Below are 14287 nucleotides of genomic sequence, written 5' to 3'. Positions count from 1 at the left end.
ATTCGCGTGGCATTCGAACGTTACGACGAATGTAAATTTAGACATTAGCATAACACTTGTACGACTACGTAATGTAAATCGTTCGGCTTGCGCGTACAACGTGCGCCGATACACGTTTGGTTTGGTAATTGTTCTACAACACTCTGTTAATGAAATCAAAATCTTTTTATTTTTATATATAATTTTTTGTCTATAACAGAATATAAATTTGTCGGGTCTACGAAACTAAACGATGAGAGTTTCTGATTGTCGATTAAAAATATTTTTCTATTGAGCTGCAACAACATAAAGCACGGTTATAACGTGATACCATCACTGTGAACCGTAATTATTCCCTCCTGTTAGCAACAATATGGATCTGTATGGGAAAGCAAAACAACGCAAAGTGACATCGTACGAATCGATGCAATTTTCTGTGTTACAATGCGGCCATTTCGATGTACCGCGTGCGATACTATCGCGCTTGTTTTGATATGTCCACCCAAGTGCACCCGCGGTGCACATTCGCTATTCGACATTACTAGACTACATATTATGCTCAAAAGGAATAACAGCGACGCCTATCTTTAACGCGAATATGGTCGAAAGATATTTTATCATAGGGAATAAAAATATTCTGTACCGCCAGGCGCGTTTCTCCTCGCATCCTGATGGGAATCGCACTGACTGGCAGAAGCAGCACAACATTATGCAAAGTTCATTAAAACCGAGCTCCAAGAACGGCTGCAGTGCAAGCAGCCCCCCTCCTCCCTCCCTCTCTCTTTCTCTCTTCCGCCTCTCTTCCTTCTCATATCGCTTCTGAAGTCATGAACGGAGCGTCCCTCTCTATCCTCTAAACTTGGCCAACTTTACTTACAGCCATCTCAGCCCCGCCTGCGAACTTGCTTGCACCTCTTGACCCTATATAGAGTGATTCGTGGCGTTACAAGTTGCACGTAAGATGCGGTCGCGCAAGTCGCTTGGGCAGTAAAAGATTAACGAGATTACATGCTCTGGTCGCCTCAACGCGTACAAATACATCGCTCCATTAAGATGCTTGAATATGTTCCTCCTCTGCATATTGCTGTGTACACATTCCCGCTCTGGCAATTATTCATGAAAATTTACATTGAAAACATTGCGTTTTCAAAAGCATTGCGTTTGATTATATCTCCAGACTCCAAGGAAAAAATGGTTTTTGATATAGTGTCTTGAGCACATTAAGTTTTATCTCCTTTAGCTTTTTTTGCGAGTCTCATTACTAATATCGTGTAAAAAATAGTAAAACGCTTTTCAAATAATTACAAACAGCATGTTCATCCTGTTTTGCCTGTTTTTTTTTTATTAATTACGAGCAAATTATTATACTTTACTGATTCTCTATCGGGTTAAACGATTTAATTGCGATAACTTCACTAACTCACATTCCGCACGTACAGTTCGCCGAAATTGTTACAAGTTCGCATGTGATCGCCTGGCAATCTGTCCTGTTCGAATGGGAACGTAATTATCGGATAACATCACTACATGGAATTTCGACTTGTCCATATAGTACGATGACGTATAAATTGTGTACAGATTTTCGCCACTATCCGAAGGTAAAGGGTTCCTACGAGACCTTTCGTAAGCCGAAATGGCGTAAAGCGAAGAAGCAATGGGAAAAATTTTTATCGGATTTCTTTCGGCTAGCGAAAACAGCTACAGATGTTTTTCGTAAAAGCGAAGTGGCATAAAGCGAACTTTCGAAAAGTGAGAGATACCTGAACTGCAGTGAGTGGAAGTGCCGCTCGGAATAGCTACGAGGAATAATAAATCAAGATCTCGATATACATTTAAATTTAAATATATCTCGCGTGAAAAAGTTATGAGAAAACGAAAATTTGCGGGGTAAAAGCAAGGTCAAATCTTCGGGTAAGTATCGGACAAAGTTTGCGCGCGCATAAAAATTTCCAGAGGCGTTCCGCACCGTCGCTTTTAACTTTGTAACAAAGTAACGACGTGATGTGTCAAAGGAATATACAAACGGAATTTTCGACATGGATTTAACGATTGCCCAATTTTGTCCGCAGCAACGTACGATTGCAATTAGTAAGAATTTTAATCGTTTATTTCGCCTTTTATAGTTAGACTTTTAAGAAAAAATGATCCTGCGTAGAAATTACTTAAAGACGAAGCAACTCCGCAAAAACGTTAACTTCGTTAATTGTTAATTGTTATTTGTTAATTGTATAAAGAGGTAAATAATTTTGCATATCAAGAATAACCGATGCAAATATAATTCAATCACTCAAACCTTTTGGAAGTCGTATCATTTGCGTGCAAATAAGCTGGGCGTTAAAGTCAAATATTCACATTTGCAATATTCGAAACATATATGTGAAGCAACTGGGACAAGTATATGAGTAAAGTAAACAAATTTGAATTCACTTCAATATGACTGAATATAAAAAATATCAAAATGAATATAAATCGATTTACTGTTACAAATGCAAAATAGCATGTTCGCGAAACCTGTCACGTATATCATACGTCAAATTATCTGCAATTTATACGTTCTGATCGTATTATCAATTTATCAAAATTATTTTAATTTTATTTTATTCGTAAAATTATTTCGACATTTTATACAATTGCTCGAGATAAACGTAGAATGTCCAACGATATTACCAACGATTTTAAAGACAGATTTTCTCAACTATTTAAAATTAATTTGTCGTTAATTGGGATCCCGAAACGGTAATTAGTTTTAGCAAATAGTTAAATACTAATGGTATTTAAATTCGAGTGAACTTTATTTGTGCTAAAGTTACTTTATTTAATTACTGAGATGAATAACTTTAAATGATAATAGATAATAGCCGTCTCTTTCAAGTTTTTCTTAGAGAAAAGTTAATTCCCGATTAAAGAATATCTGTCGCTACAAGTTAAGCCGGAAGTTTGAAACGTATAGCATCGCAAATTAACACAATAAGATTCCTAGAGTGTGAATGTTAGCCCGTGTAGAAGAGATTTTATGACTTGTGAAAACTTTTAAACTCAGAACGCGAGAAAAGAGAGGAATCGGAGTCCGGGGCCAATGGCGAGTGTAAAACGAAATGAATGTAGCAGTGCGGACACGATATACGGAAGATTTTTGGCATTGAGCCACGATTCTCAACGAAATAAACTAACGACGAGATATACCATGGGGGTTGGCGACGAGGTAGATCGGTTCGGAGATAAATAAATTGCAATGATGGCGCAGTCTCTTTTCTCCGTTGTCGTGCTTGCGCGTACCGAAATATATCGCTCGGAATTAATAGCGCGTCGTGACGGCGCATCGCCGCGAGGGAGATTTAAATCGGACGATATATCGCCTCTTCGCGTCCTCATTGTGCACCGATTCTTGGAGGCCGGCGTTTTCCGGGAGCTTCTGCAGGAATACGTTATCTGATAACATTCTAATAAGAGTCACGAAGCAATATCGTTTAATTTGGCCTAATTCCTTTATGTCTCAATAAAATTGGTTCTTCTACGTGACATCGATTCCTGATTGTGCCTTGCGTTACATTTCACACCAGCATTTTCGGAGAAGAATAAGAGTTGTTGCCTAACGATTCTTGCCGAAACGTGGCGGTACGTGATCGAACTTAGACATTGCGTCGTGATTCTTATTAAAGAGATATTTATATATATCTATTCGAAATAAAATTGCGAGCACATATCGATGACGATGTTACCGGAGTCCGCGGCACGAGAGAAGTTTAGAATTCTGGAGTGTGAAAGCTGAAACTTTCGGTCTAAATCCGGTCAGGTCTTTTATGCTAATGTAATTTAGAAAAGAGCATCGCGCCTTTTCCATTAGCATTTATCGTCCTAATTGCAGATATATTTTAGCTATCAGAAACTCGTAATGCGAAGTCACTCTTCTCAAAGTTCCATGAGGAGGGAAAAATGCGAGCAGTATAAGAACACTGCAATAAGTATTAAGACCGTAAACTCTTTTAATAGTGTCAAGTGTAAATTTCAGTATGTTTTTAATATATTTTTATTTGCTAGGTAAAAAGATCACTTTTTAATATCATACACGAAACTGTAGATTTAATGCAATTTTATATAGAAGAGCAATATAACGCAGTATCTAATGCCAATAGCTCTTAACAGCATCCTGATAAGCGAGTAAAACGCACTTGTGACGCACTCGACTTCGAAACTGGTGATCTCTTGAAATCGTTAACCGCTAGTTGCAGTGTGAGCTTTAACGAAAGGGTCGATGAGCGAGCCATTAGAAGGACTAACGCGATACGTGATACGTCCCATTCCGTGTCCTCAATTGCCGCCGCCTTTGATTTCACTGCATCGTCGAAATCGAGATTGGATAATGATACGTGAGATCGTATTTTTCTCTCGTATTCGATGTGCAAGGTATCTTGATCCTATGACCCAATCTGAGATTTTTCTCAATTACTCCTTTGCTTTTAAAGATCTCAAAACATATATATCATTAATTTATCAACAGAATTACCTACATATGAAGAAACGTTAAAAGCGACTATAAATCTGTAAACATTTCAAAAAATTTTTAAACCGCTTTCTAAATTTAACACGAGCATTTCAAATTTCTGAGAGATAAAGCGATTTAAATATCATGTCGCCTATACGACGCCTCATACCGAATGCATAAATGCAAGGAATTACTTGTTTCATTCAATTACTCCTACGCTGTTTAATCATACTTTAATTAAACTCCTCGCACGCGCTGCCCGTGGGAAAGTTTAGAAGTTAATACCCGTAGAGACGGCGATACTTTCATATTAGCGCGGCAGTCGGCCGACTTACGAACGCCAGTATAAAACGAGTTAATTACGTTATGGCAACGATGCGCCGCGCATCTTCCTCCTTTCCTCGTTGTTATTTCCCGGCGCGCGAGAACATCCCGCATCCAGACCTCGCGTTCTACGTGAGACTTTTGCTTTGCGACACCGGGAATTCTTTATTTTTATAATATGTACGTTATCCGAGACGTTATCTCTTTCTTGTCCGACGTCTAATTGCTTTACGCTAACTGCTTTATTAATGGCTCTGCCGTTATTAGTATTTATAATCTCTTTAAACAACCCATATATCACACATAAATGTTCATTTGCCGTAACTGATCTGATAGCTCGTGTTGGATAAAATGATAATTAAGCTTAGCAATCACACCTCTCGTGCTGCTTCGCTTGCTTCTTAAGTAATCAAATTGTCTGCAAACGAATTTCGCTAGCGCGTATATTTTCCGACAATTTTTTAGTCTTAATCAGGACTCGACACTGCGATAAAGTTATCTTGCGAAAATCTTACACTGACACGAAACAGCGCTACACCGGGATTTTCAATTCACGGATTACTCAACACGATGAATTAGCGGACTCGAATGGGGCCGGGAGATAAGCCGGGACGTAAACTGAACTCGACTACTTATTCACAATTTCCGCACCTGTGTTTCAGATGATGGCGATGTCGAGGCCGTGGTGCACAGGCCACAGCAGCGGGAATAGATAAGGCAGCGAGGGGCCGCGCGCCGTGCCAGTCATGTGTAGTGTCATGTGGCTTCTTCGGCTCCTGACGATCTATCGCTTGGCTCACCTCTCGGCATCCGGTACGCAGACAGGTGAGTGTGCGGTAAGAAGAGAAATGAGCGCTGCCGTTGCGAATTTTGCACGCGCGTGGTGAAGCGACAAGGGAGCACACAAGGACACAAACATAGATGGATCGTACCGTGAAATGAACGAACGTTGCTAATTCCTAAATTATCGTTGCAACAAAATCGACAGTCTGTCGAAATCGATTTACAGATCACGCCCGAATAGTATTTATGACTTGTACCGCGTGCGCAATGGCGCATGTCCAAGTATTAACAACATGAATCCCCGATGTTTGGCCTGCTCGTAGCACAGCGACGTAGAGTGAGTTATGGTAACACAATGTCGACTGCCATAAAGATCGTATCGAGAATTTCGAATCGGTCGGCCGACATTTAGTATGAAAGGTAGGTATGCGACAACGATCAGCTGTTCTCATGTGACGTTACTGATCGAGTATAAAATGAAAAGCATTCGCGCTATAAATCAATAATGCAATTAAATAACCGATAATATCTATATGTCAATCAAAATTTTTCAACAAAGGTAGCTATAATATAATTGAGAGATAAAAGTCAATCAATCAAATAGATATTTAAAGACTATATTATCTTGCAGTATATATGAAGCTTCTTTTTATCTCCTTTATATGTAAATGCTATAACTTTGATCTAAAAGAGCATTTTGGGGTAAGGATATCGTTGTTAAAGGACATACAAACTGTTACTTTTATCATAAATAAGATTTACTCGTACGAGAGAGCTTCTCGTGAGTCGTAACATATTTTTACAACTTGAAAACTTTTTTATTCTGATATTCTCATTTCGTTGTTACACGTACAGTTGGGGACAGAAAAGTTGTCCGGTTGAATTTCGGAACGCATCCCATTTGGAAGTGGATGAGCACTAATGCACACAGCTTGCGCAGTGATTCATTATAAGAGCAGACAAACAAGATGTCAAATATAAATGAAATTAGTTAAAGTTAATAAAAATGAAATTAGTTAAAAGAATTGGTAATTGTTGACATGGTAGCTGGATATTAAATATAAATATAAATAGGATGTTCCGAGAAACTCAACCGGATAACCTTTCTGTCCCCAACTGTACATGTCACTCCTACCGTAATATACTATTCGGAAGTGAAAAAACGATATCCGCCATTCCTTCTTTTGTCATGATCCAAATACCACTCGAAACAGCAGTAACTCTGCGTCGCGTCGCGTCGTAAAGAGCTCTCCACAATGGACATTCCTCCAAGACCGCCGCGACTCACGGCACGCGGTAAATCATCGTCGTACGTTGCGAATGGTCACTGAGACTCGTATCGAATGTGTCAAATATCCGACTAACGTCCATCATCAAGGGAACGATGCTTAGTAGGATCCCATAACTTCATGACTTTAATGACGCTGGGGAATGCTTGCTCGCTCCATACGTATTAGCAGCGTGACATTATATTTATAGCTTGCAATCACACCCAAATAGCCAACCAGATAACCAAATAGCCAGTAAATGCAACGTCTGAATTATGAATCTCTGAGTTATGTACTGTTGGATGCTTTTTATTTCATACACGGGTTAAAGTATTAAAATAAGCCTGACCTGTAATTAAATATAATTACCCGACTCATCTATCGGTACAATTAAATTATTAGCTTATTTATTGTTAGATACTCGGAAATTTTATATATTGCAATATATTTATATATTATAGTATATTTTGTAATACAAAATCTCATATATAATATAATTTCATATAATTTCGTATTGTGATATAATTTCATATTATGCGATAAATTCGTAACTTTCATTTACACATTAAAGTGTGGAATGCGTGCGCGTGTGATTGGAGCTCATGCGAAATCTACGAGGATCTGAAATGTACGTGTCGCCCGCAAAAGAGCCTACCTATCTCACGAGACGCGAGATGAATCTCCATGAAATTTAGATTACGGTCGAAGATAAATCTTGGATACGACAGAATGTAAATCCAAGAGACGATAATAACTTCCGACCGTGTTCTCTTATTACCTCGTAATACCGCGATACGACATGTTGTTTCGTTGTACGTCGTTTCATATTGCATCTGATTAGAAGAACTAATTAAATATTTCATCGATAGATGACGAAGAAAGAAACATCTAAATGCAGATTGTTTTTTTTTCTTTATAGAGAAACCATTACGGTGCGTACATCTATTTCTTAAACAAATTATTTAAAAGTTACTTCAATTTATATATCATAAAGCGGTAATTTTTCGATAATAATAAAGATTCAATTTTTTTATTATAAAAACATATTATACTTAAAATCAAACCGTTTATGTAACAAAAGCTTAAATCATTATGTCGAAAAAAGGAGAAAAAAAGAGATTGAAAGGATAATTACATATTGTAACCAGCACGCTTTGTTGTAAAAAGCAATGTCGAGAATCTAAGCACAAAGTAAAATTTCTCGCGAATGCACGTCATTAAATGATAGTAAATCATCGTAATTGGACTATTCATCTTCGTCCACTTCTTTCATGCACGTCTGCCTCGTTTAGCGCGTTTCTTATTTCGCTGCCTCGAATTAACTACGTGATTCACTTCTGAGATTGGAACATATAATCGTTAATAGTTTATGCAACGACGTGCTGGAGAATTTCGCAGCAATGCGGTCTCTTCTGCCGAAGACACGTTATCTCTCGATAGAGGCGGTTATTGTTCCTCGTAAGGCGGAAATGAGCTGAGCGGCCCATCTTGGCATTGTCAGATGCAACAGTGCCGATGTCGGTTCGCATGATGGTGAGGATAGCGCGCAGAACGCAATTATCGAGAGATTCCATTAAGACGGCAACAAAAAGAAGGGACTGTCGTACGCTTTCCGGTATTATTCCGGTCGAATTATTGTTTTTATGACAAATGTTTTGCATCAATTATTTGCTGCATCGATAATCGAGTTGAGATACAAATTACATTCTATCAGATCGGCTGTCAATTATTTTGCAATGAATTTAGGATTATCGGAAATGTCGGAGCGAAGTAATGGCATGTCGAAATATTAGCACGCCCAGTATACTCTAAATTGCAGCGAGTAAATTTATTACATATCACAAACAGGCTCGGATCACGGATATAACGCGATATTTGAATTTTGCGCGTCAATGATAATAAGATTATAGGTATGAACCGTATGCTTCATAATCCCGTGTACATATAGCTTCCAATTAAATCGGTCTTTATTAATTCCACTACATTATTTCGCATGTTACGCATGTTCTGCAACTTCGCAAAATTACAAAATTGAATTTTTGGGCTAATCATGACGAATAGTAACTTCGATGTCTTGGTATACGACTTCGTCTTTGGTTTAAAAAATCCTGCAAAAGAATAATTAGTTTGCCAATAGTGGCGATCTTGTTGCGTCATGAGACAGCGCTGCGCAGAGAAATTGTCCAAACAAGAGAATCGCTGCGGCGAAATACCAATCGACGCGTTTCTCTGCTATGAGAGCGTCACGTCGCTCAGAGGGAAGAGAATGGGTGCAACGTGGACGTTCGAAACGCGTGCAGAATTTCTAATCTATTTGGTACACCGCGACGTGGGCGCGTACGCAAATCATGAAAGTGACAAAGCGATCGGCACGCCGACATGTACGATTAATTCCCAGGGAGATCGATGCCCAGCACAGCGCGTTGCCAGCATCGCGGAATGTTACCTGACGTCCTTGCGTACACCATGTAAATTAAATGCGTCTATGTCGAACAGAACATGCCGAGTACGTGAGCACGTATTCGTTAATGATACGGTAACCTGCAGCATCGGTCCATCCATCTCTTCTACGACCGCTCCTCTATATCATGCGTATACTCTCCCTCTCTCCCTCTCTCCCTCCCTCTTCCTCTCTCTTCCTCTCTCCCTCCTCCCCTCCCCCCTCTCTCTCTCTCCTTCCCCTTTTCTCCCCTTTATTCTAATTGTCTCATTATGTTTTGATTAATTAAAACGGCCGGTGAAGAGGGATGATGTTGGTTAAATAATTAGCACACAGTCGAGATTGTGTAAATATAATTATATTTATATGTTTATAATATATATAAATATAATAAATAAATAAAATACTTATAATTGACTATATGCCGGGTTATCCAATCAACATCTTCGTTCTCTTCTTTTCTATTTTCGGCAGTTTAATCACTACATAGTCAAAGTAAATCTGAATGTTACTTCGAATCAATACGACGTATACGACATATACGTGTACAGAACATATTGACATGGCGCGTAATGCACGTGCTCGTCGCGTGCGTGGCTGCATGACGTCTGCAATACCCGCAATACGAGAGAACTACTCGAACATGCAACCGAGCGTTCGCCATGAGTCCATCCGTATATACCTGCAATTCTCGCAATTTATAGTATCTGCAACGCGTTGCACCTGCAACACGTTTGTCATAAATCGGCCGGTTCTACGAATCGGTTTCGCGAAGCTATCCAAAGTGTAAGGTATAACGCGTACAATATGTTCTCTATATTTACGAACATTACACGAATATCGTAAATTGAATGTAGAAGAAAAATCACGAAGCGAACGTTTTGTGACGTCAAATTTATAAGGCCTTAGCGAAAAGTAAATGGGTTATGGAATGATAAATATTCAGATATGGTTATTTATTAGCAAGGAAAGAACATATTATGCATGCATGTTACATCAATTTAAAATAAGAGATATTTTTGTTCTTTATAAAAATAATAATTTTATAGTATTGCTTAATTGAAAAAAAGAATTCCGAGCTAAAAAACTATTCTGTTTATGAAATATATAAAATCATCTAAATGCATATAAAAATTATTAAGTATGTACAAATATTATTTTTATAAGATATCAAGTATTCTCTCTTTCGTTAATATATTATTTAAATACATTCACATAAACCAAAATATTTACGATAATTTCTTGCATTTATTGTACTAAATAGATAGAAAATGGCTATAACAAAAATTCCACATACTCATGTATTGACAAAGTGAATATATAGGTACTAGAAAAATAAAGGCGAGACGGGTAAGATCTACTGATCCCTAAACTGCATCATAAGCCTACGACGATGTGTAACACGTGGGGTTGCACAGTGAAGCGTGCATAAAACATGAGAGGTCCAATAGACTGTGTTACGAATCAGAATTATTTATTGTGGTTTGAACCATGCGATTGTACCGTGCATTCACAACGGCGCACGTTTTGTTTTCTATCTATACCCTCGATGTATGAAAATGGAACCAAGCATTGAAAGACAATCATAAAAAGGTTGAAAACCGCTGTTCTAGAACGACATTTTCGAACTAAACCCAAGGAACGCAGAGGTAGAGCGTAGAATACACGACGCGCGCATTTCCCAAGTGGAATAGATCAACGTTTGCCGCAACCGCAGGGTCCTCTGCTCATTCGCCCGATATGCGAAATGCATGATACGTACGCGCACGTTTTTGGCGTTGTGTATTAGAGTTATATATTTTAATATGAAAATATATTGAAAACATCGGGCTAAAATGAAAAAATATTCTCTTTTTAACAAGAAAGTACTGTTTCCCCACTATCATAATAGATTTTAAAATTTATTTCGTCTATTAGCCAAATACCGTTTAAAACATTAATTAACGATTATAAATATAAAGACAATTTTGCAAAAAATAATAATATAACAGTAAATATACTAGATGTATATTTGTAGAAAAGCGAGCTTATAATACTTTTAATTTTATGTATGATTTTGCCATATATCTTATCTATTCTAGAAATTTTAGAACATTCGTGTTTGTTTTATGTCTCACATTAACTTATGCGTGGTTATTGTATAAGAATAATTATATAACAGTATATAGATGTACTAAATGTATTTGTAGAAAAGCGAGATTAATACTTTTAATTTTATGTATGATTTTGCCGTATATTTGCGTTTGAAGAATATATTATCTTGGCACAACACTTACAACATTTCCTCCACATGTTTCGTATCGTTCTTCGCGCTACCGACTCAAGATTTCACTAGCATCTGACGGAATAAACTCGTATAATTAGTCACGCCGTATAGTCTGGTACCTATACCAGCGTGATTTCAGAATGTATATCTTGCCAACAAATGGTTGCAATCAGCTGGTACCAGCGACATACCGACACGGCCATCTCTCTTCAGCTTAGTACTCGAATGCCGGACTTCGAAAGTTGAATTACGCCGTATTTCGCGTGAGTGGTCGGGAATTAACGACGCTTCGCCATTTCTGTTTGCTTGTCAGCTGTTCAAATATTGTTTGTACATGGATCATTCTATTTCAATTTCAATCCCTCTCTGCGGAAAGTTTTCGGAGATTGGTTTACTGTATGTATTGTGTTGTGTAACACGTACTATCAAAATTACCTCTCTATCACAAGATCGCTGAATTCTAATGTCCTAAACTTTAATATATTTTTATTAAATGTCTTTAATTCTAAATATCTATAACATATAATTTCTAATATATTCTTATTAAAAATATATCTGCTCTTGCAAAGTATATGCCAATTATAAATTCAGAAAAATATCGCGATTTATCACATTCGATTATCACCTTCCTGACACACCTACAAACATCGCTGGAAATAATTATTTGCAATTTATCAGAATAATAAGAACACCGTGCAGTTTATAAAAACATCTATTGAAGATTATTTAACATGCAAGCAGATTAATGACTCATCACGATCTCTTATCGAAATATTTCAATATTTTCCTGCAGTACATCAACTGAAACATCGTTTTCCATGATCTTATTTTCATTTTGAATCATATCAGTTTGATCAAGCCTGCGTGAACGAAAAATTATACATACCGCATATTTCTGAACTCGTTCCCTTAACAACGCGACCGTATCAAAGCAAAGCTTCAGCAGGTGATATTAATGTCAATACGACGTAACGATTTTCATATCCGAGAGAGAGCGAAAGAGAGAGAGAGAGAGAGAGAGAGAGAGAGAGAGAGAGAGAGAGAGAGAGAGAGAGAGAGAGAGAGAGAGAGAGAGAGAGAGAGAGAGAGAGAGAGAGAGAGAGAGAGAGAGAGAGAGAGAGAGAGAGAGAGAGAGAGAGAGAGAGAGAGAGAACGAAAAAGAGAGAGTGACGAGCCGACGACCGGCTGACTAGATAGATTCTTCTCGGTATCCGAGACACGCTTCCAACAGTTCCAACGGAATTCCCGATCAGTTTTTCTTCCCTCGGGCGAAGGAAAAATTTCCGCGATCGAAAGAACGGAATTGACGCGTCGGTGCGAGCGGGAAGGAAAAGGCAACCGATGAAGCCAAACGGCGAAGAGATCGAAATGTACGGAGGAGAAGAGAAAGGGATAAGGAAGCTTCAGAGACATGAGATGATGGCGAGGAGTCGCGCGCGGGAAAGAAAATTTCGCGCTCCGCGGCATACTGATCCCTTTTGACGTGCGACTACGTCGTGGGATTGTGCGCTCGTATATTCCTTTCTTTCCTCTGTCGCAACCCCGTGAATTCTGTGTCGGATCTCCCGAAGATTGTCGGAATTGCTGGAAAGGTTCGGGGAACTCCCGTGCTCACCTATCGCTGACTCGATGAAAGTCAGGATTACCTGCACAAGTGCTCCAATTCGTCTTCGGTCGTAGAACAATCGACTGCAACGGGCTTTACGTCCGCGGCGCTCTCAAATGGAACTTCTGTTGGCGTTACGTGACGGGACTTATGAAAGAGAAGTCTATATTCGGTACGTCAAATTTTCCGATATACCCCACCACGCGAATTTCTTATATTTACAGCGCCGCGCTGCTGAAATTTGAATGATTTTTTAAATGCCCGTATCCAGATTTACATATCTTAGAGGTAAATACGTTAAATAGTTTTCAACAGTTTTCAATACATAAAATAGAATTTTTCAATCGCGTTTATTGAGTTTATTAAAACAGAGATTTACAAATTTTATTTATATCAAGAAAAGTAAGATTGTGATGATTGTCAAAAAGCGCACTTGATGTGAAAGAGGAGACAATGCGACACGAAATAACCGATAAGGCAACCTACGTACATACAACTTCCACCGCAACTTTTTAGTAGAAAGTATATCTTCTGCTTTTATTTCTTTAGCTCTGAACATCTGAACATCACGTGTCTGAACATTGCGGAGGTGCTTCTTCCACGGTATAAACTCGGGAAAAATTTGTCATCGCGAGTTAGTATCTAACTTGGTGATCCTTGGAACGCGGACGAGCAACGTGACTTCCTTCATCGTCGTGCGCATTGCGCGAGATCTTCGTTCCCTTTCATTCTCGGCTTTCCCATTCTCCCGCCCGTCTTTTCTCTTTCCGCTTTGCGACGAAATATCCATGAAGATATTCAACGCATCCGACATTGTCGGATTGTACTGCGAACTTTGTCGGTAGCATGAAGTGTACCTATAGAAATTATCATTATCAAAGTTGAAAGAGAGTACAAAGCACGAAGAACTGTCACCATAAACGAAATGCTGTTGGTTAAGTTGAATCACAGTATCCATTACATCGTTGTAGCAGAAACCTAACAGTTAAAATTGGCGTGTTTTTAAGCAATTCTTAAGAAATTTACAATTTTTAGAATTGATTTTCCAAAAATTATAATACAAAAAAGATACGAAAGAATTATAATTTTATTTTCTATTAAGAAACAATTCAATGATTAATTAAAAATTAAATTAAAT

General features: G+C 38.3%; 1 protein-coding gene across 4 annotated transcripts in view; it reads left to right on the top strand.

Moving 5' to 3' along the window:
* Positions 1 to 14287, top strand: part of LOC139772839 (zwei Ig domain protein zig-8) — a 125314-nt gene that overhangs the window by 90791 nt on the left and 20236 nt on the right. For all 4 annotated transcript variants that reach the window (XM_071706818.1, XM_071706793.1, XM_071706809.1 and 1 more), the window contains one exon: positions 5449 to 5611. In XM_071706818.1, the coding sequence (XP_071562919.1) occupies positions 5533 to 5611 (79 nt within the window). In that variant the 5' untranslated portion in view covers positions 5449 to 5532. The remainder of the gene's footprint in view (positions 1 to 5448; positions 5612 to 14287) is intronic.

Source organism: Temnothorax nylanderi, unplaced genomic scaffold (genome assembly GCF_030848795.1).
Source record: "Temnothorax nylanderi isolate EJ_2023f unplaced genomic scaffold, tnyl_v1.0 TNYL_tig0004_pilon, whole genome shotgun sequence".
Taxonomy (NCBI): domain Eukaryota; kingdom Metazoa; phylum Arthropoda; class Insecta; order Hymenoptera; family Formicidae; genus Temnothorax; species Temnothorax nylanderi.
This window is presented reverse-complemented; position numbering and strand designations above follow the sequence as displayed.